Source organism: Myotis myotis, unplaced genomic scaffold, assembly GCF_014108235.1.
Source record: "Myotis myotis isolate mMyoMyo1 unplaced genomic scaffold, mMyoMyo1.p scaffold_m19_p_3, whole genome shotgun sequence".
NCBI classification, from domain to species: domain Eukaryota; kingdom Metazoa; phylum Chordata; class Mammalia; order Chiroptera; family Vespertilionidae; genus Myotis; species Myotis myotis.
The window spans coordinates 197,752,220-197,779,041 of record NW_023416335.1 but is presented as its reverse complement, the minus strand read 5'-3'; the positions used below and the strand labels follow the sequence as shown (position 1 = coordinate 197,779,041).

At 41.9% G+C, this 26,822-nt stretch overlaps 1 protein-coding gene across 4 annotated transcripts in view; it reads left to right on the top strand.

The window, feature by feature from the left end:
• Window positions 1-373: 373 nt before the first annotated feature.
• The window catches only part of ANKS1B (ankyrin repeat and sterile alpha motif domain containing 1B), an 839,347-nt gene continuing 812,898 nt past the window's right edge, over window positions 374-26,822 (top strand). For all 4 annotated transcript variants that reach the window (XM_036299864.1, XM_036299863.1, XM_036299862.1 and 1 more), the window contains exon 1: window positions 374-540. In XM_036299864.1, coding sequence (XP_036155757.1) covers window positions 407-540 — 134 coding nt within the window. In that variant the 5' untranslated portion in view covers window positions 374-406. The remainder of the gene's footprint in view (window positions 541-26,822) is intronic.

Sequence of the window (26,822 nt, the reverse complement as noted above, 5' to 3'; positions counted from 1 at the left end):
GCCTCCGCGCCGCCGCGGCGCCCCCGGCGCCCCCCGCCCGGCCCCCGCCCCAGCCCGCGCCCCGCCGCCCGCGCCGCTCCGCCCGGCCTCGGCGCGGGCCCCCGAGCCGCCGCCGCCGCCGCGCCCCTCCTCGCCGCCCCACCGCCCAGCCGGCCCGCGCGAGGCTCCGGCGAGGACCCGCCGGGGCGCGAGGCCGCCGCCGCCGCCGCGGTCGTGCACTGCGCTCCGGCTCCTCCTGCTCCGACCTCCTCAGTCCTCACCCTCCAACGCCCGCTCCTCCGAAGCAGCCGGGTGGCATTCTCTTCGGGTGGGGCGGGGTGGGCCCTGCATTTTGGGGGAGTGGGGGGTGGGCGGGGAGAAGGGCCCGGAGGGGGAAAGGACTCCGCGAAGGAGTCGGGAAGAGACTATGGGGAAGGACCAGGAGCTGCTGGAAGCGGCTCGCACGGGCAACGTGGCTCTGGTGGAGAAACTCCTGTCTGGCAGGAAAGGAGGGATCCTGGGCGGTGGATCCGGACCCCTGCCCCTGTCGAATCTGCTCAGGTAAGGACGGGCGCCCGCTCCGGGATTGCCTCCCTCCTGAAGCAGGGTGATGGGTACGCGCTGCTCCTCGGGGTAACGGCACCTGCTGGCGGCCAGCGGTTCATTCTTAAATTAGACAGGGACACAGTGTGTGTGGATGGAGAGGAGCCTGCTCGAGCCTCCCGGTCAGATGGACGCCTTGGATTCTTGGAGTAATTTTAGAATAGCCTTCCATCAATGCGCCAGTAGCTACTTTTCTCAGAGCCGCGGTGCAGAACTTGGACATGGGCTAGTGTTGCTGGGAGGAAATGGGTGTTCCACCTGCTCTCCATCCGTGTTTATTCTCTAGCTTCAGCCTCGAACCCAGCCTTGTTGTGTGCGTGTGTATCTATTTAAATGAAATTGGCAGAGAAGCTATAGCGTGAATGCAATTACCCCTGCAAAAGCCACAGCCTTTGGTTGCTGCTACCTGCTCTCGCAGAAGGCATTTGCTCTGCTGTGGGTTATGAGCCCACGGGATGAAGAAAGTGAGCCTTCGATGAGATGGCATCAGTACAGGGTGTGGATAGAACTTGATGAGGCAGCCCAGCAGCACTTTGTCACCTGGATATAGATGAGTGGAAACTTAGTTATTTTATATCTCAGGATTGGGATACGTACTGTATTTGGAACATGGGAGAGGCCTTTTAATGTGGAAATGTTTCAGGTGAGGCTGATACTGCTTGGAGAATCTTTCTAGGATGACATTTTTAAAAAATGTCAAGGTCTTTATTCAGCAAGCAGTGCTTTAGAAATAGCAGGGATCATTTACACATTTAAAAAACTATTGACTTAGTTTTGCAATTACCCTGCAAAAGCCACAGCCTTTGGTTGCTGCTGCCTTTTCTTGCAGAAGGCAAAAGTTGAATTGATGGACAAATGAGATCAGTTGGGAGGAAGGACGCCTGAAGAGTAGTCACTAGATAAAATTCAAGGAAAGCTCTTTAGTTTCTAAAATCATGGCTTTTCCACGTATCCTGGATATTTTGGGAGGCATTATTCATATCTTTACCCCATCTCTTAGGCAACTCAGCTGTACTTGTAAAAAAAAAAATTCAAAGCCCAAGTGATTTTCATGGTTTTAAAAAGCTGTTCTGTGCTACTCCTAACATGTGCTTAATACAAACTTTTGGACGATAACAGTGTTTTCTAAATACAATTCTCATATGTTGTAGTGGTCAGACAATGCAGTTAATTGCAGTCCTGGCTAATAGGGTAAATGAAAGCATTCGTGTTACAGTGAAATGAATTTGGTTGGAAAATAGTTGCTGGGATTCAAAAAAGCTCCGTAAGTGAACATCTATACTTGTTGACAGTGACATTTTATTGGAATGACAGTTCACTTCAGAACAATGAATGTTTGTGGGACATGTTTTTTCAGTAGTTCTTAGAAGTGATGACTCCTGTGTATACTCCCTTGTTAAATAATTTCCACTTCCATGCACAAGTAGATAATATGTACATATTTTAGATTATAGCTCCAGTAAGTGCCCTTAGTCACATATAATGTATACAAAAGCAGTTATCTGGTTACAGTTTTAAGTTGCGGGTAAAATAAATTTTTGCCAGAGTGACGTATCAGTTATAACATTGAATATGGCTAGAAACCTATGTGGTTAAAATAGGTTTCTAAAAATAATCAGTTCCTTTGGAATAACATTAAAGAGTTCTTTGAGAACAGGGAGAACTCCAGTTAATTTCGTTGAGATAGTTTTAAAAAAGCCTGTTTTTGTGATCAGCAGATATCTATGAAATACTTTCTCAGTTGTGCCTTTTTAAAATTGTTTTATTGCTTAAAGTATTACAAAGAGTAGTACATTTGTCTCCTTTTTTTTCTCCCCTTGACCTTCCCCTAGCTTCCCATACCCTCCAGTGTCTTGTGTCCATTGGTTATGCTTACATGCATGCATACAAGTCCTTCGGTTGATCTCTTACCCACCCCCCCTACCCTTCCCGGCCCTTCCCGCTGTAGTTTGTGCCATTTTTAAAAAGAATAGATGTCAAATTTTAGGAATATAATACCAACTATTTAATGTTAGTAAACATTAAATCTCAAAATTGTGACCCACAATGTACCTCTTGAATGAGAGGTTTTCTATTTTGCTGTTTTTCAGAGGTAGTAGCAGTAACTCTACAACAAGAATGCACGTAGAAAACAATGAAACTAAAAACACATGCTCATTAGAGCAGTGTGAACCAAGTTGTAAAAATCAGAATCAAACCCAGTAACCTTTAAACTTGCACTTTTCTACCTCATACTGAATAAACGACTAAAACAGTGTCTTTGATGAAAATGGGAGTTGAAATTGTATTCTTCTGGTGGTCATTTGCATAAAATGGAATTCCTGAGAGAAGGCACAGTTTATTTAGTTGTCACTTTATTTCATAAATGATTGTCATCAGAAATTTATTTATAGGATAATGGAAAATGTGACCCTCTCCACTTCAAACATGATGACTCTTCAAAATTTTAAAGTATTTTGGAATGAATTGTGGGATAGGGTTGTCTCTCCCCACCATTTATTACTTGTGTTGTGTAATTGTAGTGTTCGATCCTATGTGAAATGCTTACGTGTGTTATCTCATTCAATTCTATGTCAACCTTAAGTGGTCGATCCTCATTTCACAGATGAAGGACTAAAGAGATAGGAAGACCAAGAACTTGCCCAAGGTCCCATAATTAGTACTGACAAAGATGTGCAGTAATGTGATTCAGATTTGCTCCACTACATCTTATGTGTTATTCATTGAATGTTTTATTTTCAAAAGTTTAAGGTGTATCTGAAATTTTTTTGCTATGCATAATTTAATAAAAAAACCTTAAATTTTTTTCTAATTAAAAAAAAATCTCATCACTGCCCTTTGAGGGATCACCAGTTAAGAAATTGTGTGAAGATGCTTTTGATTACATATTACCTACTAAGTGAGCAGTGACTATTATGATGGGGAGTCAGGTATTCTGGGGTGACAGCTGAACTTCTCAGCAAAAGTAAGAATGACCTTGAATAAATATAAAATTGCTCCAAGCCTTACTGTCCTCTTCTATAAAGTGGGAATAGCAGTAACACCTACCATACAGGGTTGTTGTAAGGATTAAATGAGATGTTAAGCAATGAATGCACGTCATTTAGCACATTGGTGTTCACCATTAGTGTTATTGGAATTTCTCATGCATCTCTAAAGCACTGGACTCTATTTCTTAAGACCTTAATGACTATGGACTGGGAGTAAATTTCTGAGTAGGTTTTCCATTAGAATCACAGAATCTTCAAATAGAATGGGACCTTTTAATTCAACATCTCTCTTAGAGGAATTACGTTTAACATCCTTTACCAGTGAGTTACTCCAGCCCTGTGAAGCCCTCCAGTGACTAGATCTGTTCCATTTTTGAAAGCTCTAATTATTTAAAAAATTCATTTTATTGAGTTGAAATCCACTTCCCTTTAATTTCCAGCAGATGATATTAGTTTAATTTATCTGCCAGGACAGTTCTTAAGGTGCATGCATTTAGCTATTTTGTTTTCTTATAAAACTTCTATATTTTTTTCATGGAAGTACCGTATTTCCAGCAACTTTTTGTCATGTGGCATTACAGATTAGGTGAATTAGATTTTCATACTTTTTACTGCTCTATTTTTCTTCCTTTGTATATTCTCAAAGTTTGCAATGACTCTCTTGAAGCACAGCGAGCAGAAGTGGACAAAATGCGCTAGCTGTCATTAGACCAATGTAGAATACATTGGGACTCGATGTACTGTTGAATTAAAAAAGCAAGACCAAAGAAACAGGTTACAAAATAGCATGTGTAGTACGATCCTACTTTTTTTAAGAAAAAAAATAAGTGTGTGTGAACATTTATAATGTGCATTAAGAAGTCTGGAATGATAAACACCACAATGTAAACTGTATTCATTTTTGAGTGGTGGAATTGTGGGTGATCGTTATTTTCTTCTCCCTTATGTGAATTTTCCAGGATTCTACAATGGACACATATCATAAAAATGAAAATAAAACAGAAGCTATTTAAAACATGACACAATGAAATTATCACATTATTATTATTGTTGATCTAAATCCTACCTTAATACAGGTCAAGTTTTTCTAGGCGGTATAATGGCATTGGTTCACATTGAGCAGATACTCAAAACTTCTAGGTATTCTTTTTTCCATGACAGGTGGAGCCATGCTTTCCCTATGTGGTACGTGTAAATGTGTTGCTTGGACTTAAATTATTCCTATTACATCTCATCTTATTTGCTTTAGCCTATATTTATAATCTATCTAGATCTTCGTGTCTCTTAAGTCTATCTTCCAACAGAGTCACTTCTCTGCATCATCTGTAGATTTAGTAAGCATGTTTTCTATAACTGGAATTCAACACACCATGATGTATCTCTAAAGAACCTCCCTTTGGCTTAGCACAAATGTAAAAGTAGCAGTCTTTCTGGGTGGTGTTTCTACCACGATTGAAGCCACTTAACAGAGCTGTCAGCTACTTCTTTCCAATATACCTGTGAGAATAATATGGAGGAGAACTTTATCCACTGCCTTTTTACATTTACACTATCTTTTGGTTATGGCTTTCCTTTGATTACCCCTTTAGTGGTAAGCCAACAAATTCCATCCAAATCAGGCTACTTTATTATAGCTTGTTTCCTATTATAGCTTGTTTCCGGATGTAAGCCATTGATGATGCTTAATACTGATGCGTCTCATTCTTCTGGGTCTGGGTACTTACACTCATTTGAAGCAGCCAAGTGTCTCTTAGGATCTCTGTCTGTTTAAAACTTCAGTAATCTCCTTACGTTATTTGTTTATCCTTTCTAGTTTGGAAATTATTCTCACCAGGGAAGATAGAAGCAAACTAGAAGTTGGGAAGAATCGGATTCTTGGCATTGTTCAATGTCACAGGAAATTCTCTTGTGGTCTAAAACCATCCATGATTTTTTTTACTGTTCCTCTGTCAGAGCTCAAGGTTACATTAGCTGCCATAGCAGTGAACTTTTATACCTCCCTTCTGTTTTTCAAACTTAGCTGAAAGAGACATTAGCATTTTCCCAGGACAAGTATATATGCCTGGTTTTGTGTTTGTTTTCAGCTATACTCCTCACCACCCCCTTTCATCCTTGAAGAAACCTGAGCTCGTCAGAGCTCACCACAGAAATGAAATTGAGTTGCCTCCCTCCTTTTTCCTCGTCCATAATATATGGGAAATTTCATTGTATTTAACATATCTTTCATGAGACAGCTGCAACGCCTTTTGAAGTCTCTTCCATTGGTACAACTGCCTTTTAATCCAAATAGGAATAATTCCCTTTGAAAATTGCCGGGAGCCGGTCCATCCTTGCTGTTTCAAGGGACCTGGCATATATGGCATACTGTTCTTAATATGTTTGCTCACCTTCTTGGCACTATGTGTTTTAACCAAGGTCTCCTCTCTGAGAAAGGTTGTTTCCCCAGGTAGGGATTTTCCCCTGAAGTTAGGGAGGGAATAAAACCTCTTAACTAAGGGCCAGGCGGGTAATTAATCACTTTAACTACGAACAATCATGCTTAAGCTACATAATCTTTACTCCCTGGGATGGAGATAAACGCCCTAACCTTTGTAATAGAGATTGATAGGATTGAATCAACTGGTATAAATACAGATGTAACAAGACAGCAAGAGTCAGAACTTAGAATACAGAACTTAGAATACAGAGCTTAGAACACAGAACTAAGAAGACAGAACCTACACAGAACCGACAGACAGAAGAACTTCGCTGGAGAGAACATGGCAAAAGATCCTGGACTGAACCTGACTACAGAAATTGGCAAGAGAACCTGACTAGAACCTGGTGACTGAACCTGGCTGGAGAACCTGGACAGAACCTGGCTGAAGAACCTAGCAAGGGAACATGGCTACAGAACCTGGCTGGAGAACCTGGAGAACCTAGCAAGAGAACATGGACACAGAACCTGGCTGGAGATCCAAAGCAGAACCTCTCCGGAGATCCAGACCAGAACTTGGCTGGAGATCCTGGCTAGAGATCCTGGCTAGGCTGCCGATCAACTGAACGCTGCCTCCATGTCATTCCTTCTTCGCCGACTCCGTCCACACCTTTGGGGACCCCTGGACCTGCTGGGGCTGGACCCCAGCAGAAAATGTATATTATTTCTTTTTTAGTGTATCTAGATTGAGTTATTTGTATTTTAATAAAGCAATAAAAAGTTTGTGAATGCCTCAGATTTACTTGATTTTCTTAATGCCTCAAGGAGCCATTAGTAAAAATGTATCTTGCTAATATGTGTTCAATAAGTTCTTGTTGAACATCAAGAATCCAGTCCTCAAGATCCCTATGGGAAAAAATAGCTCAGTAAGTGGAGGAAAAAAACATTTTGGCCACCAAACACATATAAACCAGATAGCTTATAAATTTTTTTTTTTTTAGATTCAGGATCCAGTTCATGAAGTTTTTGTTGACGAGTACAAGGAGATAAGAGGCAACTCGGAAGCATTGTAATTTCCACGACTCTTTGAACAACTGTGGTTATGGGGGCTCTGATATAAGATACTTCCAGGGAAACTGCATCGGTGAAGTGGAATAAATCACAAATAGAGCAGTGAAACGGCATGAAAATGTTGTATCTATAAAAATAGTCAACTTGCAAGTGGGTTATCTATTTTAGATAGTAATGATGTTTGAAGCGGTGATTGCACCATTATGTTCGGGGAGCTGTGTCTGCCAGCGCGAACAGTGCCAGCTGCATGAAGGGGAGTGAGGAGGGAGAGGGAATTTTGGTATTGACCTCTTTCTCTCCTAAGCAGGGTTTTCAGCTCCCTCTTCAAAACGGTGAGGCTGATGTGTAGCAGGGAATTAGGACAGCCGGCCAGTGACTACTACGCACCTTGTCCATTCTTACATCGCCCAAAACCTCGTGTGTCTCAGTGGTTCCTTACAGTTGACAGAATGGTGGAGCAGGTCTTCACTCATGTTAATGCAGAAGCTTACAATATTCAGTAGCATGTCTACCAACTTTAGCCATTTAACCCCTCACGTGGCGGTAAACACAACATGATTAGATCAGTTGTAGAATGAAATAGTTTACTTAATTATGCATTTGGGGTCGTGTTGAAAAATTCTTTCAAGGAGCCTGTTATAGAACATTCTTCCGTATTTAACTAGAAATGGAAGCAGACTATAATTCAAGTCAAAGATTAGAAAAGACTAATTTTAACCTTCAGAACTTGAAGGTATTTAACATTTAATGCATATTTTGTCTGCCTTTGGTTTCCATTTTGAACATTTTGCAGCATGGTTTTATTAAAATACGATGAGTTGGTGATTCATGATAGGTTGATATGAGAGAATATTTTATATCTGGCAAAGCAGAATTTGCACAGAAGATTCATCTGTGTTCCACTTCGTTCTTATGTACGTGATGACACGGTCCTGTGAACCATATGGCGGGCAGAGGCACCATGCCAGGTGAAAACCCGGGGAACTTCCTTGTGTAACACAGACCCAGGGACTCTCCGTAGAGTCCAGTTTTCTTCTTTCGCATGAACAGGACAGCAAGTGATCTCTAAATCTGTGTTCAGTCTGGGTGAGGACTGAAATGGTGTGATTTATTTACTTTATTTTTTAAAGTATTTTTTTGTTGATTTTAGAGAGAGGAAGGGTGAGGGATAGAGAGATAGTAACATCGATGAGGGAGAAACATCGATTGGCTGCCTCCTGCTCACTTCCCACCAGGGATCGAGTCCACAACCCCAGCATGTGCCCTGACCGAGAATTGATCTGTGACCTCCTAGTTCAGTGATGGCGAACCTGTGACACGTGTGTCAGAGGTGACGCGTGAACGCATTTTTTGGTTGATTTTTCTTTGTTAAATGGCATTTGAATATATAAAATAAATAACAAAAATATAAGTCTTAGTTTTACTATGGTTGCAAATATCAAAAAATTTCTATATGTGACACGGCACCAGAGTTAAGTTTAGGTTTTTCAAAATGCTGACACGCCGAGCTCAAAAGGTTCGCCATCACTGTCCTAGCTCATGTCTGATGCTCCACCATTGAGCAACACCAGCCGGGCGAAATTGTGTGATTCATTTAACAGGATGTCTTCATGAATCTGTCTGAAAATTGAACTTTGCTTCAGTTGTGCTATGGAGTTATCTGGGTTCCAGTATGTTGTGAGGGCAGCTTTATTTAAAGTGGTTAATTACTTCTAGTTAAGTGAGCTGAAACAATCGGCCTAGGCTTGTCACCGTTCTTTGAACAAATTTTGAGTGATGGATGTGAGCATAAACAGCCAACCTCATTTCTCTCTGCCTGCTTGATATTTCTGTTCCCCACACCATATTTCCTCTGACTCTTCCTGCCCAAAGAGTTTTCTAGAAAGAAAGCCTCATCTCCATTCTAATTGCTACAAGTTCACCCTGGCTCTCGTTTTTGTGCCAACTGTTCCTCTCCTAAGGGAAAGCGGGAATGGGCTGTGTAGTGAGAAGTAGATTAAGAAGAACGGATATTGAACCCTCAAAACTGAGTTTACAGAGTTTGCTTTCATCATCTCTAGTTTCCTGCCTCCCTCAATGTTAATTTCTAACCTCATGGACTCCGTGTCCTCACTTCTTTCCAGCTTTACACAACCACCATAAACTATTTGTGGGAGCTGATAGTTAATTCCTACTGAAGTGTGATTGATTGATATATGCATTTAGAAGAGGAAGCTCTTTTAACATTTTCATTTAAAGAGGAAACATAACTTTAGGCTAAACTAGTTAATATTGGGAGCTCTTGTAGTAAAGTTGAGGGAGTAGATTTTGCCAGATTTTTGAGGGGGGGTTGGGAAAGGTAGTCATTTATCCTTCCTTCTCATTGGAGAACTGAGAAATGGGATAACATAGGGTCTGGTGCTGGAAAAGCCTTTTTGCTACTTATGTAGTATTTTTATTGGGTATTTGTTATACTATATACACATTTTGGATACCAGCAAATGGCATGTTGTTTGCCTGTTTGCAGAAGAAGTTATTCCTTAGGTGTATATGCTTATGATATGATCACAGGTGACAAAGATATGGAGTGCAATTGTACAAGAGCTTTAATATCTAATGTGGTTTGAGATTCAAATTCTTTTAAATGCATTTTCTTGCTTTTTTTAAAAGAAAATTTCATGTTGCAGGTTGACTTCAGTATCTAGGTTATTGCATAAACCTGTGTTTCACTTTACAAGGAAGGCATTGGAAGTTCTGACCCCTGGATCCCAGTTACCATTCTTCCACATTACAGTTTTCTTTCTTCTTTTGTTTGTGCCTTAATTACTGTTTAGCCACTTGGCGTCTCTGTTTGATACCTGTAGTTCCTAATCTGCATTTGAAATGTTTTATGTATCACAAGTAGGCTAAATATAGTATCTTGCGTTTTGAAAATACTGAAACACTGCTATATTTACTTACAGAAGTCTCCCTGTTTTGTATAGCTGTTTTACTGCTAGTGTGGAGACATGGGAGTGAGTGGGAGTGTATTGGAGGTGAGCAGCAGGAATGATAAACGCCAGCAGTGGGGCAGCCCAGGACAGAGTTGCTTCCCGTGGGCTTGCTTTGGCTAGTGAACAGAGTGGTCTCTCACTCTGAAGGTCGATGGAAACTTTGAGGACCTATCAGAGAACATGAAGAATTAGGAACAATACTAAAACGATCTCCTGCAAGTTTTTCCAGTGGTATGTTTTATGCTGTGTAGTAAGACCAAAATTTATTACTCAATGAACCAACTACTATCCAACTAATCAACGTCAGCCAGGATTTTATAGGGAACTGACCTAAGGACAGTGATAACAAAGAACGATTACTATTTATTTTAACTAGTATTTATTGAGTATCATGTGGATCCTAAAATTGAATCACATCATCTCTCTCTACCCTCTAGTACTTGTAGAGTAATTGGGCAGATATGTCAACAAAGAGTTAAAATACACTGTGATACAGGAAGGAGACTTGACTGGGGGTGGTGATCACACAATTCAATATGCAGATGATCTATTATAGAATTGTGCATCTGAAGCCTATATAATTTTATTAACCAATGTCATCCCAATAAATTCAATACAAATAAAAGACTTAAAAATATACATGGTATTTGCTGTAATGCAAGTACCAAACAATGCTACAGGAACATGAGGAGCAAGGAGATGCCTTTATTTCTATCTGAGAGGAATAATTAGGGGACACTTCAAAGAGGAGGTGATTCTTGAATCTTGTTAGATGAATAGGAGTTTACCAGACTGACAATCTGGGGGAAGGGCATCTCAGCCTAGCATGGTGGCAAAGCCTGAGTGGCAGATGGAGAGGATTGGTTACCTGTGGCAGGATGTATCAAATAAGTGTACGCACTAACGAGAACAGAACCCCAAGTTTCTCACCATTGGAGAAGGAAATTACAAATATAGGAAGGGAGAAACAAAAATGAATCCTGCCTGTGGAGATGGACGAATCATTGCTTTCAATAAACGTGTATTTGTGTGTGCGAATATATTGTTTTCACTGATGGGCATAACTAGTACCCAAATCTTAGCCCTTAATGACCATTTTTTGATAAAAGGAACTCTGGTTTCTTGGTAAAATGACTGATCTAGGACTGAAGCAGAGAAAATGCCAAAAAAAAAAAAAAAAAAAGCTCAAAGAATGACTCTACAAAGCTAGCCTGAAGGGGCTTGAACTCGCAAAGTCTGGGTCAGTTTAAGTACCAGAATTAATAATGAAGAATGGGATATTCATATAGTTTGAATGTTCCTCTCCACAAAATAGCCAGTGCAAAGGGAAAAAGCAATTGTATATGAAGCCTGATAGACATTATCGTAAACAAGTGAATAAAGTGAACATGATGAGCAATGACAGGTCCCCTACACAGACGCCCTCTTGCCCTTTTCTGACTCTGACTCCTTACGCCAGATTATCCCCAGAGGGATACCCTTTCTGTCTTGCTTGGGGTCTAGCCCCTGCACTGGGCCACCTTTGCATGTGGTGCCCTCTTCACCCTGTTTGGACTCTGACACCCCATGTCTGGATGTTCCCTTCTGCCATCACCCCGTGGATACCCTTGCCACCCTACGTGAGCTCTGACCCTCTCATTTCATGCACATCCCTAGAGGGTGCCCTCTCTAATGTGCTTAAGCTCTGACACCCACGCTCAGTTCCCCCAATATGGGCATTCTCCTCCCCTGGCTCCGGCTCTGTCACTTCACTCTTGCCTCTAGTATGGACGCCTATCTTTCTCTGCCCTACTTAATGGACTTAGGGATGGAATTGTTCAGGAACAGGAGGGAAATGAAGAAGGAAAAGAGTGGAAGAGGAAGTGGAAGAGGAGAGTAGCATAACGCTCGTATTTTTATTTAATGCTGACAATGATGGTGATGATGATAAATTTCTCCAAGTCAGGCATGCCTATACCCTTGTGTTGGGCAATTAAGAAGTCTAAATTTTTTAAAAAAAATATTTTTATTGAATTCAGACTGGAAGAGAGAGGGGGAGAGAGAGAGAAACATCAATGATAAGAGAGAATCATTGATTGGCTGCCTCTTGCACACTCCCTAATGGGATTGAGCCCACAACTAGGGCGCGTGCCCTTGATTGGAATCAAACCTGGGACCCTTCAGTTCACAGGCCGATGCTTTATCCACTGAGCCAAATCAGCTAGGGCAGTGGTCGGCAAACCGCGGCTCGCGAGCCACATGCGGCTCTTTGGCCCCTTGAGTGTGGCTCTTCCACAAAATACCACTTGTGGGCGCGTACGTACAGTGTGATTGAAACTTCGTGGCCCATGCGCAGAAGTCAGTTTTCAGCCTGGGCGAGTCTATTTTGAAGAAGTGGCGTTAGAAGAAGTGGGGGGTGTCAGGTCGGTCGGGCGATGGGAGACATGGCGAAGGCGGGCCTTTGGGATACACAGTGCGGGGGAGGCGGGCGCAATTCAGGCACGAGTTGAGTGAGCCAGTCAGTCAGCAGTCTCATGTGCAGTGGTTAGTGCTAGTTGCGTCCGCAGATCGCGTGCAGGTGACAAAAGTACCTACTCAAAGTATAAAGTTACCTGTATTTTTCCAATCAGCTGCAAATCCTACAGGTATTTTTGTCATCAATTTAAGAATTGTAATTCTTTTGTGTTGGTGGCTTTATTATGAAATGAAACATTTTTTTTGGTGCCCTGTTTGAGATGGCTACAAAGAAGCAGCAAAGAAAAACGGAAGATGAAAACTGTGAATTTAAAATTGAATGTACCTACCTATATAGTTTAAGTTTAAAAAATTTGGCTCTCAAAAGAAATTATAATCGTTGTACTGTTAATATTTGGCTCTGTTGACTAATGAGTTTGCCGACCACTGAGCTAGGGCAAGAATTATAGTGACAGCCTGCCCTGCGTGGCTCAGTGGTTGAGCATTGAACCTATGAACCAGGTCAGGGTACATGCCCGGGGTTGCCGACTCAATCCCCGGTAGGGGGTGTGCAGGAAGCAGCTGATCAATGATTCTCTCTCATCATTGATGTTTCTATCTCTCCCTCTCCCATTCTCTCTGAAATCAATGAAAGATAGGTTTAAAAAAAATTCTAGGTGACATGGAGATGATGCCCAAAGCTTGGGTATTATGTGGCACTTTTTTCTGGACACTATTTCTCCTTGCACTTTGGAGGAAAGATGTGATAATTTGATAGGCTGGTCAGTATGTTGCATTTTCTTTTTATGAGCTTTTTTTTTCATGTATATTGTTGTGGATATGTAGTAGGCCTCTAGATTGACTGAGAGACAGAAAATCTTTATATAATTTTTGCTGTTTAGCTGAAAGTCTTTATCATAATTGTCAGTGAAATGCCTTCTCAAGAACTTTAGTAAGATGATGATAATGCAAAAGAAGAGTTATAAAAGCACCAAGATAGTAACTGTCATTTACCAAGGAAGTTGAGTTTGCAGAATTTGATAGAGAGAAAGATTTCAGCAAGTAGGTATTTCTTGTTACGTGATATTCCCATTATGATTTTTAAAATGTCACAGAAACATTATGTCAGGAAATTGACCAAGTATATTTTAAAATATGGTCAATCTGCACAGGTCTTATAAAAATCATTATTGGTCTAAAGGAACCAGGGCAGTAAGTAATGTATACTGGGGATTTTCCAGACTTTAAATTACTACCAGGAATCCATAATTTCTAGAAACAAATCTAAACAAAGAAACTTCCTTGAAGCTCTTTAGTAAGCATTTTGATATAGCTGAAAAATACCCTTTTTATTTGAAAAAATTGGGAAACAGTAGTTTGGGAGCTTTGCAACAGTCATTCATTGCAGTTGTATTCTGTCCTTTAAAAGACAATTTGGCGTTTGATGCCAAGTTTAAGAAAAAATAAGCAGCAGGCAGTATTATCAGTTGTGCTGTCCTTTTCTAGGTCTGGGAAAACAAGCTCAATGGAAAGATGATAACATTTTTGGTTTTACTACCTAAGAAGGAATGAAACAGGCCTGGATTTACTAGTAAACAACATGCTTAATGTGCAAGGTACCACCTCGGGATCTAAAGAGATCATGGTTCCTCCTCTTTCCTTACCTTCTTACCTTTTCTTATCGTCATCAGCACCTCTAAGAACATATGACCTTTTCATAGTATTTCTTTTTGTATCTTGGCTTTGCAGTTATGGCACTATTTATTCATTAGCAGAATAAGGGACCACACAATATCTGTCCAATATATTACCTAATCCATTCATTATCTTAACGAAACTCTTGAATGTGGAACTGGGTGATACTGTTTTCTCAGAAATGTAATTCAAATGTTGTTTCTTTGATAGAAAGGAGTTGAGGAAAAGAGTACAAGAGCCATGTCTACTGTGACCCTTCTTGGAAGTCTTGCTTGCTTGTTCTTTACAAGGAAATGGGTTGTTGTTTTTGAATAATCCTCACCCGATATGTTTTTTATTGATTTTAGAGAGAGAGGAGGGGAGAAGAAGAGGGAGAGGGAGAGACATCCATCGATCTGTTGCTTCCTGTCCTCACCCCCCACTGGAGATAGAACCTGCAATCTGGGTATGTGCCCTGACCGGGACTTGAACCCTCAGCCTTTTGGTGTAAGGGACAACTGAGCCACAAAGGCCAGGGTGGGAACTGATTTTTTTTTTTAAAATCTTTATTGTTGAGATTATTACAGATATCCCTCTTTTTTCCCCCCATTGCCCCTCTCCCCCATCCCAGGCTATCACCGCCCTATTGTCTGTGTCCAGAGGCAATGCATAACAGTATATGCATATAAGATCTTTGTTTAATCTCTTCCCACCTCCCACACTCCTTCCCTCTGAGAATCATCAGTCTGTTCTATTTCCATGGCTCTGATTCTATTTTATTCATCAGTTTATTCTGTTTATTAGATTTCTTATTTGTTTATTTTGATTTTTGGATTCTAATTGTTGATAGGTATGTATTTGTTCCCATTTTGTTGTTCATATTTTTGATTTTTTTCTTTTTCTTCTTCTTCCTCTTCTTAAAGAATACCCTTCAACATTTCTTATACTGGTTTGGTGGTGATGAACTCTTTTAGCTTTTTCTTATCTATGAAACTCTTTATCTGACCTTCAATTCTAAAGAATAGCTTTGCTGGGTAGAGCAATCTTGGTTGTAGGTTCTTGCTATTCATCACTTTGAATATTTCTTTCCACTGCCTTCTGGCCTGCATAGTTTCTGTTGAGAAATCAGCTGACAGTTGTATGGGTACTCTCTTGTAGATAACTAACTGCTTTTCTCTTGCTGCTTTGAAGATTCTCTCTTTGTCTTTTGCCCTTGGCATTTTAATGTTGATGTGTCTTGGTGTGGTCCTCTTTGGGTTCCTCTTGTTTGGGACTCTCTGTGCTTCCTGGACTTGTAAGTCTTTCTTTCACCAGATAGGGGAAGTTTTCTGTTATTAATTCTTCAACTAGGTTTTCAATATCTTGCTCTCTCTCTTCTTCTGGCACCCCCATAATGCGAATGTTTGTACACTTGAAGTTGTCCCAGAGGCTCCTTACATTATCTTCATATATTTGGATTCTTTTTCCTTTTGCTCTTTTGGTTGTGTGTTTTTTGCTTCCTCATATTTCAAATCGTTGATTTGGTTCTCAGAATCCTCTACTCTACTGTTGAATCCCTGGATATTATTCTTTATTTCAGTCAGTGTATGCTTAATTTCTGACTGGTCCTTTTGCATTTTTTTGGAAGTTTCTATGACCATGGTTTTGAACTCTATATGCAGTAGTTTGTTTTCTTCCATTTCTTTCATTTATGACATGTTTTTTGTCTGCATTTTGGCTGCTTCCCTGTGTTTGTTCCTATGTATTGGATAGTGCTGCTATGTCTCCTTGAGTTGGTAGAGTGGCTTTGTGTAGTAGGTGTTCTATAGAACCCAGTGGCTCAGCCTCCCCAGTCACCTGAGCTGGGAGCTCTAGATGCACCGCTTTGTGGGCTGTGAGTACAGTCTTGTTGTAGTTGAGACTTGATTGCTGTTGGTGTCATTGGGAGGAATTGACCTCCAGGTCAATTGGCTGTGAGGACCAGCTCTGAACACAGTGGGAGAGCTGCTGTGCAGTAGACACCCCTATGGAGCAAGATTTGCTTCAATGGGGCTTTGGTGCTCACTGAGTCTTCCCCTTGAGTGTGTTTTTATGGATGTGTAGAGTTGTAATCTGGTTTGGTCTGACACTGACCACTGACTCTTGGGTTTCCAGAGAGGTTCAAAGTCAGCCACTGCCTGTGGCCACCCAGCAGGAGCTACAGAGAGATCTGCAGATTCCTCCTTTTTGTATTGGGTTTGGAAGTGCCCAGATAAGGCCCAGTTGTGAAGCAAGGCAGGCTGGTGTTGGTGCTAGGTCTTGGGCCTTTTATTGATGGGTTTGAGGCTCCCTGACCCAGCTGCAACTTGTTTGAGAGATTTTAGTCTGAGCAAGGACAAGTCATTCATATGCAGAAGCCACTGCACACAACTTGGGTGAGGTTGTAAATTGGATGAGGCAGGGTCTTAGGGAATCACCAGGGTGGAGCAAACAGAAATGGCTGCCAGTCAGCCCTGAGACCAGGGAGGTCACAGCATAGGGACAATGATCCCTCCAAGCACCTCTGTCTGGAAGAAAGCCACCCCTGAGTTCCTGCCCTGATGCCAGACATTCCAGTTCATCCTTGCATGTGTCTGTGTTCCCCAAAGCCTCGCCCTATTACTGGAGCTCAGAGGAAGCGGGATCTTGTAAGTTCAGTTTGTGGTGCCAGCCTTTTAAGAGAAACAGCTGAGTCTCCAGAAACCTCTGTGCCACTGAGCCCTAATCTGCACTGGTTTTTACAGCCCATAGTTTTTATTGCCAGAAGGGACTTCTTTTCTCCGTTCTGGGACCCTGGGCTGGGGGGCTTGTGTGAGGCTGGGACTCCTTGCTCCTCCAGGTGGCCTCTGCAGAGACGACCTCCCTCCTGATTAAAAAAGCAGCACACGTGGGTGCTGGACCAGCCTGTTCTGTGCCTCCATAGCTCCTGCCAGTCTCAGTGCACTTTCTTCTTTACTTCTCTAGTTGTAGGACTTCCATTCAGCCAGCTCTCCAGCAATTCTGGATGATAGTTGTTCTGTATTTTATTTCTTTTTCTTTTTTTAAAAAATATATTTTATTGATTTTTTTACAGAGAGGAAGGGAGAGAGAGAGTTAGAAACATCAATGAGAGAGAAACATCGATCAGCTGCCTCCTGTACACCTCCTACTAGGGATGTGCCTGCAACCAAGGTACATGCCCTTGACCGGAATCGAACCTGGGACCTTTCAGTCCGCAGGACGACGCTCTATCCACTGAGCTCAACCGGTTTCGGCTGTTCTGTATTTTAGTTGTAATTTTGATGTGGTTGTGGGGGGTGGCAAGTACAAGTGTTTACCTATGCCGCCATCTTAAAATCTCTGGGGAAATGGGGTTTTATAGGAATACTAGAGGCCCGGTGCACAAAAATTTGTGCACTCGTGGGAGGGGGAGGGGGGTCCCTCAGCCCGGCCTGTGCCCTCTCGCAGTCTGGGACCCCTCGGGAGATAAACACCTGCTGGCTTAGGCATGCTCCCGGGTAGCAGAGGGCAGGCCCAATCCCTAGGTGCAGCCCCTGGTCGGGCTCAGAGCAGGGCCGACTGGGGAGTTGGGGCGCCTTCCCCTGTCATGCACAGAGCAGGGCAGATTGGGAGGTTTCGATGCTACCCTCAGTCACGCTCAGGGTAGGGCCGATTGGGGGGTCGGGGCACCGCCCCCTGTCACACTCAAGGCAGGGTCGATGGGGAGGTTGCGGTGCCACCCTGTCACGCACAGAGCAGGGCCCATCAGGGGGTTTGGGGCTCCGTACCCTGTCATGCACAGAGCAGGGCCATCAGGGGGTTGGGGCGCTGCCCACTGTCACGCACAGAGCAGGGCCCATCAGGGGGGTTGGGGCTCCGTACTCTGTCACACACAGAGCAGGGTCAATCAAGGGGCTGGGGAGCTCCCCCCTGTCACTCACAGAGTAGGGCCGATAGGGGAGTTGGGGCACCGCCCCCTGTCACACTCAGGGCAGGGCGGGTCAGGGGGTTGGGGTGTCGCCCTCTATCACCCACAGAGCAGGACCGATCAGGGGGTTGGGGCACCGCCACTCTCACACTCAGGGCAGGGCCGATGGGAAGGTTATGGCTCTACCCCGTCACACGCAGAGCAGGGCCCTTGGGGTGCGGAGGGGTTGGGGTGCCGCACCCTGTCACACACAGAGCAGGGCTGATCAGGGGGTTGGGGCACCTTCCACTGTCACGAACACAGCAGGGCGGATAGGGAGGTTGTGGCCCTGCCCCCTGTCACACACAGAGCCGTTGCCCCCTGTCACGCTGATTCCGGTGCTGGGAGGCCTCTCGGCTCCGCTGATCCCGGTGCTGGGAGGCATATTAATTACCCTTTTACTATATAGGTTAGAGGCCTGGTGCATGGGTGGGGGCTGGCTGGTTTGCCCTGAAGGGTGTCCTGGATCAGGGTGGGGGTCCCCACTGGGGTTCCTGGCCAGCCTGGATGAGGGGATGATGGCTGTTTGCAGCTGGTCACACCCCCTTCGGGGTGGGGGTCCCAACTGGGGTGCCTGGTCAGTCTGGGTGAGGGGCTGAGGGCTGTTTTCAGGCCGACTGAAGCTCCCAACTGCTCCTTTTTTTCTTTTTTTTATTATTCTGGGCCAGCTTTAGCTCTGGCTCCAGCTCTGAGGCTTCTGCTGCTGAATGAAGGTATCTGGTTTGTTTCGGTTCCATAATCGAAACACTGTATAACTCCAGCTCTGAGATCCCGGGCTCACTGAAAGCTGGTTTCTGGGGTTTTGTTTAGCTTCTGTATTTGTTACAATGTTTCTTAAACTGCAGGCTCAGAGGCCGACAAAGCAGGCAGGGAACGTTGGAGTCCTCTGTCACTGAAGCAAGCAAGCCTCATGTTAGTTTCAAGCTGTCTGGCTGCCGGTCGCCATCTTGCCTGGAAGTTAATTTGCATATTTCCCTGATTAGCCAATGGGAAGGGTAGCGGTCGTATGCCAATTACCATGTTTCTCTTTTATTAGAAAGGATATAGACCTCATAAAATCAAGGAGAAATTGAACTACCAGGAGTTGGAAAGACTGGGAATCAAGGCAGCAAGGATCCGGTGACAAAATCATGGAGCATATGTGGGGCTGCTGGTTGCTTTGGGAACAACCTGATTGTTCAGAGGGAAAAGGGGACAAAATTTCAGAAAAGGGGTATGTGGAAAAATATTTTTTACCTTGACGATTTTGTGAACTTAATGAGAAAACACCCAAATCATAAGTCTTTCTTCCCTTTATGTTTCCCACTTCCTCTTTGTTATGCTTTGCTTCTTTTTTTTAAAAAATTTTGTTTTATTGCTTAAAGTATTACAAAGAGGATTACATATGTCTCCTTTTTTTTTTCCCCTTAGACATTCCCCCGGCCTCCCCTACCCCCCAGTGTCTTGTGTCCATTGGTTATGCTTACATGCATGCATACAGGTCCTTCGGTTGATCTCTTACCACCCCCCCGCCCCAACTCTCCCCAGGCTTCCCGCTATAGTTGGACAGTCTGTTCAATGCTGCTCTGCCTCTGTATATATTTTTGTTCATCAGTGTATAATGGTCTTTATTATCCATGAATGAGTGAGATCATGTGGTATTTTTCCTTCATTGATTGGCTTATTTCACTTAGCATAATGCTCTCCAGTTTCATCCATGCCGTTGCAAATGGTAAGAGTTCCTTCCTTTTTAGAGCAGCATAGTATTCCATCATGTAGATATACCACAGTTTTCTAATCCATTCATCTCCTGATGGGCACTTAGGCTGTTTCCAGATCTTAGCTATGGTGAATTGTGCTGCTATGAACATAGGGGTGCATATATCCTTTCTGATTGGTGTTTCTGGTCTCTTGGGATACATTCCTAGAAGTGGGATCACAGGGTCAAATGGGAGTTCCATTTTTAACTTTTGAGGAAACTCCATACTGTCTTCCATAGTGGCTGCACCAGTCTGCATTCCCACCAGCAGTGCACAAGTGTTCCCTTTTCTCTGCGTCCTCTCCAGCACTTGTCATTTGTTGATTTGTTGATGATAGCCATTCTGACAAATGTGAGATGATACCTACTTGTTGTTTTGATTTGCATCTCTCGGATGATTAGTGACTTTGAGCATGTTTTCATATGTCTCTTGGCTTTCTGAATGTCCTCTTTTGAAAAGTGTCTATTTAGGTCCTTTGCCCATTTTTTGATTGGATTGTTTTTCTTCCTTTTGTTAAGTTGTATGAGTTCCCTATAAGTGTTGGAGATTAAACACTTATCGATGATAACATTGGCAAATATGTTCTCCCACACAGTGGGCTTTCTTGTTGTTTTGTTGATGGTTTCTTTTGCTGTGCAGAAGCTTTTTATTTTGATGTTGTCCCATTTGTTTATTTTCTCTCTAGTTTCCGATACCCTAGGAGATGTATCGGTGAAGAAATTGCTTCGGCATATGTCTGAGATTTTGTTGCCTTTGGATTCCTCTATTATTTTTATGGTTTCCCGTCTTACATTTAAGTCCTTTATCCATTTTGAGTTTATTTTTGTGTATGGTGTAAGTTGGTCGTCTAGTTCAACGCACTTCCCATTAAAATACCAACGGCATATTTCACAGACCTAGAACGAATTCTCCAAAAATTCATCTGGAATAAAAAAAGACCCCAAATAGCTGCAGGGATTCTGAGAAAGAAGACCAAAGTAGGTGGGATCTCAATACCAGATATCAAGCTGTATTACAAAGCCACTGTTCTCAAAACTGCCTGGTACTGGCACAAGAACAGACATATAGATCAATGGAATAGAATAGAGAGCTTAGAAATTGACCCGAACCAATATGCTCAATTAATATTTGATAAAGGAGGCAAGAGCATACAATAGAGTCAAGACAGTCTCTTCAGTAAATGGTGTTGGGAAAATTGGACGGATACAAGCAGAAAAATGAAACTAGACCACCAGCTTACTCCTTACTTCTTTAAAGAGCCAAAATACTGTGTGACACAACTGAGCCCCTTATCCGAGGTGACATGGTGTTAGTAGCAATGCTATACTCTCAGGGCATTTTCAATAGTAAAATCACTCAAAATGAATCCCTGTCCTTGTCTTTTCCCTGGTTATTGGTTGTAAACATTATCCAGACTCTTACCATTCTCTCTGTGTGTGTTTTTTAAAGAAATGTGTATTTATTTTAGATCAGTGAGAAACCCATTTAGAAACCATAGGTGATCCCTAGTTGACTATGGGCCCTGATCTGCACTGAGAACATTAATCTAGGGTTACTAGTTTATAAAGATTCAGACGAAGTTCAAGGTTTTTCTGTTTCTTCTCCAGTTAACATTACTAGGTTCCCTTCCTCTTTCCTCTCTGATTAAAAGTTCAGCTGTTTTCCTTCAGCAACTCAACTGTGTCAGCTTTTGGTGGTAAACCATGCGGCCGGGAAACTAGAACATGCCCTATGGTGAAAGAGGAATAGCAAGGTTGGGAAACATAACCAAAAGAGAGTTAAGAGAAAGAGACATGGGTTGACAATGGTTTCCTTAAGGTAATTTATTGGCTAATTCGGGTAAATATCTTTGAGGTCCACCATCTGTCTTCAGAGTGTGAAAGGGAACCTTACCCTGGAGAGTTGGTCGCAGCCTTGAAAGAAGAGGGTCAAGTTTATCTCCAGGGATTCAAGGGGCTCTACCTTTACTTTTAGAGCCTGTTAAATGGATGGACTTGTGCTTTTAATCTATGTCTTAGAAAGATTATTTCCAAACATCTGTAAATATTAATCTTAAAAGAATTCTTCACATTCCACATTTTTGCATCACATTTTGCTAATACTTCGAGTCTTCTGTTCCTTTTTGCAAATAAAGTGCTCATTTTGGCTGTTTTCCAGATATGACAGTTGGTGGACATGCTTCAGTAGAGAAAAGGGAAATTTCCCTGCTTATCTACACTCTCCCGTCTGCCCAAGATAGTGTGTCTGTCAATTGTGACCTGATTTTGAAATAATTTATTAAATAGAGGGATGCATGATGTTATTTAACATTTTGGTATGACATTGACTTTCAGCCCTTTATAATAAGCTCTTGACTAAATTCTCTGGGTGAGGTTTATTGCTCCTGGGATTTTAGAAATTTCTTAACTCCATCAGTGACTTTGGACTCTGTTCAATGTCAAGTATGAGTAATGTTTACTCAGGAAATTAAACATGCTGTTTATTCAGAAGATGAAGCATACTGTATTTTTTTTATTTTTGGTCATGAAACAGTATTTTGGAAATGTATTATTAGTTAGTAGACTGCTTAAGAAAACTGATAAATAAATGAATATAAAATACTTTAGTAAACGTTTATATTGTTTCATTAAATATATTGATATCTTTTCTTTTTTTATGTTAAAATTTAACATATATGCAATGGACAATAAATTACGGTTTTTAATTTGTAATCTTTTCAATTAAAGTTGGGAGAGAAGTCCAAAGAAATTACATTTCTTTAAAAAAGTATGTTTCTGGGTTTTAAGAAAAGTTATGACTCTTAATATCTATCCTAAATATAGATTTCTAATTTAGTCCTCTCTCCTGTTCTCTAGACATGTTACTCCCAGTGGCCTATCGAACGTCACCTCCTCAATGGAGATATTAAAGTCGAAATGTTCATTATTTTACACAGTTTGCTCTGCTTCTTGTATGGCTCCTTTGCGTTAGTGGGACTGCAGTGTGCCATTCATCTAAGCTAGAAACCCTAGAGCATCCTTCCTTCCCACTTACATCCATTCAGTACCACCACTTCCAACATCAGCCCTCCCAACTCATTCCTTCCTCTGCCGTTAAGGAATTGTTCTAAAACACGTTACTTTCTGACTTAGAAATTTGTGGCTCTCTAGTGCTTGGTCCAAACTCATTGGAGTGTTATTTGAGGTCTTTTGTGATTTGGCTCCTCCCTTCCTGCCTCATTTCCTGCTAATCCTCTACAACAGTGTCCTCCAACCGTAGAACAACATGGTGTTGTCAGCAGGCTCATAGATTTCCTGTTATTGCTCCCTTTGGAATGCCCATCTTTCCCTCGTGTGCTCAGTGATGCTCTGTTCATCCTTGTAGTCTCATTCCAGCACCGTCATCTCTTTGGGAAGCTTTGCCTGTTCTCTGTCTTCTGTGCATTCCTGTATTTTGTACACACCTGTTTTTAGCACTTCAAATACTGCATTGTAATGATTTGTTCGCATGTTTGCATTCCTACTAGTCCCTGAACTCCTTCAGGCCCAAAACCTTGGCTTAGTTAAATTTTAAAGTCCTGTACAGTGTTATTGTTTAATGCCTAGAACATGTACAGCATTCCAAAAAATTATTTGTTGAGTAACTAAATGAATAACCATGGAACAAGGCAGACTTTGGACTTTGTATATCTTTTTGTTACATAGTTTGGTACATGTTTTTTTGGACTATTGCTTTGAGAGCAATTGTTGGCTGAGAACAGGGGTTTGGTTAGCAAGCTCAGTGCTGAGAAATATTAAATCATTTTTAGAGCATCAATTATGTGCTAGGCCATTGTGCTCATTGCCACATATGTATTGGTTTTCAGGACATTGGGACCCAGAGAAATTTAATAACTACACCAAGTTAGTAACTTGACTAAGCCAGTAAGCAACATAGGAGGGTTTGGAAGCCATGCTGCCTGGATCACAAGCCTTTGTTCTTTCCCCAGTGCCAGGAAATGATCAGAAATGGGGGTGGGGGGAACAATTTAAAACAAAGGCAGATCAGTGTTTTCAGAGTGAAGGCCAATTTGGAACCATGACTTCTACTTTTCACTATGGATTCCAGAGATGTTTGGGTGATGTTGTGGGAGAGGCAGTAGCTTGTGCTCTTTGTAACTGTGAATAAATGAAAGAATGAAGTGTTGGTAGAGTAGAGGGAGTTAAAGAAAATGAAGCAAAAAGAGAGAACAGAGTTAGATAATTTTGCTCAGTAAATTTATATTAGAATAAAGGGAATGCTAGTTTTCATTGAGCACCTAGAATATGCTAGTCTCATAGACTTATCATCTCCTTATCAATTCTCATAGCAAACCTGTAAGATATTATTTTCCACATTTGCATGTGGTTAAAGTCCCATATGCTCTTTGGCCTTAAAATAGCTTTAACATCTTGTTTAAGGCCATGTAGATCAGCGGTTCTCAACCTGTGGGTCACGACCCTTTTGGCGGTCGAACGACCCTTTCACAGGGGTCGCCTAAGACCATCCTGCATATCAGATATTTACATTACGATTCATAACAGTAGCAACATTACAGTTATAAAGTAGCAGTGAAAATAAATTTATGGTTGGGTCACAGCATGAGGAACTGTATTTAAAGGGCCAGAAGGTTGAGAACCACTGATGTAGTAGAACCCAATGGAGCTTGGGTTCCAACCCAGCTCTGTGTCACTCATGTCATGAGGAATGGAGATCATCTCAGTTGCAGCATCAGATATCTCAGTGCAGCTGAAGTATAAATTGTCATGAGTTAAGGTGTTATACAGAGACAAAATCAGTCCAACCGGTGGATTCTTTGTGCTGGCCCAATTGGTAACTGGTATTTTCATACTTTTAGAAGAGGAGGAATGTAATATAGTTATGATCTTTTTACTTGTTTTTTTTTGGTTAATCCTCACCTGAGGGTAATTTTTCCCATTGCTTTTTTAGACAGAGTTTAAGGGAGGGACAGAGGGAAGGGGAGAGAGAGAAACATTGATGTGAGAGAGACACATTGTCTTCCTCCTGCCCACGCCCTGATCAGACCCAGGTTCATGCCCTTGACTGGGAATCGAACCCATGACGCTTCCTGGCCTGGGCTGATGTTTTTTCTTGAAAACCCTGCCTGTTGTTCTAAAATTGAGAGAATTGCCAGTCAAACATGGCATTAAAACTGTTTAACAACCGATAAGGCACAAACACTGACCAGTTTGGGATGCTGGCTGAAAAAATAGGGAGAGGCTGTACCGTGTGCTCTGGGCCAGTATCAGTCTCGTCTGTGCAGACTAGTGGGCTAGATCAATTCAGAAGTTCCATTATCTATAAAGCTGAAAAACAAAGTTTTTTTTTTTTTTTTTTTTTTAGCATGGATTGTGTTATAGGATTATTCTACCACCAGATTAATCCGTTATAGATGCTAAACCAGTTAGCATTTATAGTGAGAATGACATTTAAAGAACATGAGAGGAGATGTAGTAGAGTAATGAGACTCTCATTTACATGATATGCCACCTTGCCTGAGACCCCAAAAAAGCTCCACGAGTTTGGTATTTAGTTTCTTATTTCTCCGTCTGCTTGTTCATTTGCTCATTCATTCATTGTGTATACTTTTGTTTTGAGACTGTTATTTCTGTCAGTTCTGAGAAAGGATTTTATTCTCTTTTTAAGCTACAGAATAGGGATAATCTGATTATAATTAGTCAAACTATGAATTATTTATTTACATATCTGACATATATTAAGCTTTAAGCTATTTAAGGGTAGGGATCACGAATTAGTTTTTATTCCTTCACCTTCCAATGCCTAACACAGTACTTTAATAAATATTTTAGTGACTGAATGAAAGAACTCAGAATTCATTCAATCTAGATGTATGTTCTTTATAACTCAAGCCTACGGGTTATTGGCTCATGTATTCCTTCAGTGACCATGTAATGAGCTCTTAAACCTATAAGTGGCTGTTCTAGGGACAGGCAGCAGCCCCTAAGGTGACTACAGAAAGAAGAGATTAAATGCCAGGACTCCAGAGTTAGACAGGAGAAGACCTTTTAAAGGCTGCTCTGATGTGCAGTGTCAAATCATATTGTCACCTGGGACATAGGGAGGTGATTAATTTTAGGTTGGGTTGGAGACCAGACTGTAGAGATCCAAGTTCAGAAAACCAAGGATTAAAGTCTCTCCATTTTCCATGATGAGAAACAAGTCATTAAGTTTTGGAACTGGATGGGAGGCAGCCGTGTCTTGTGTGTTAGAAGTCAGGAGGAACACTATACCATAGCATTGCTGGCAAAAAGGCAAAGTCTCAATGGTCAAGGGAGACACAGGGCCTGGGAACACAGTAGGTCAGGGAGCGATCTTGAGCCTAAAGCAGATTTTGCTTGATTGTTGAGCTATTTTTAGGTCTGAGAATAAGAGTGAAGTAGCTTTTAAAAACAATTATATAGCCCTAACCCGTTTGGCTCAGTGGATAGAGCGTCAGCCTGCGGACACAAGGGTCCCAGGTTCGATTCTGGTCAAGGGCATGTACCTTGGTTGCAGGCACATCCCCAGTGGGGAGTGTGCAGGAGGCAGCTGATCGATGTTTCTCTCTCATCGATGTTTCTAACTCTCTATCCCTCTCCCTTCCTCTCTGTAAAAAATTAATAAACTATATTAAAAAAAATCAGGAGATTATGCAGTTATTAAAAAAAACAATTAAATTAGGTATACCAGTTAATAATGCGGATATATATATATATATATATATATATATATATACTAATATATATATATTAGTGTGTATATATATATATTTATTTCAGAGAGGAAGGGGGAGGAAGAGAGAGAGAGACACATCAATGATGAGAGAGAATCATTGATCATCTGCCTCCTGTACGCCCCACACCGGGGAGCCAGCCTACAACCTGGGCATGTGCCCTGACCAGAAATCGAACCATGACCTCCTGGTTCACCTACTGAGCCATGCCAACTGGGCAAGAGTAAAGTAGCTTTTGAGCAGGATTTCTC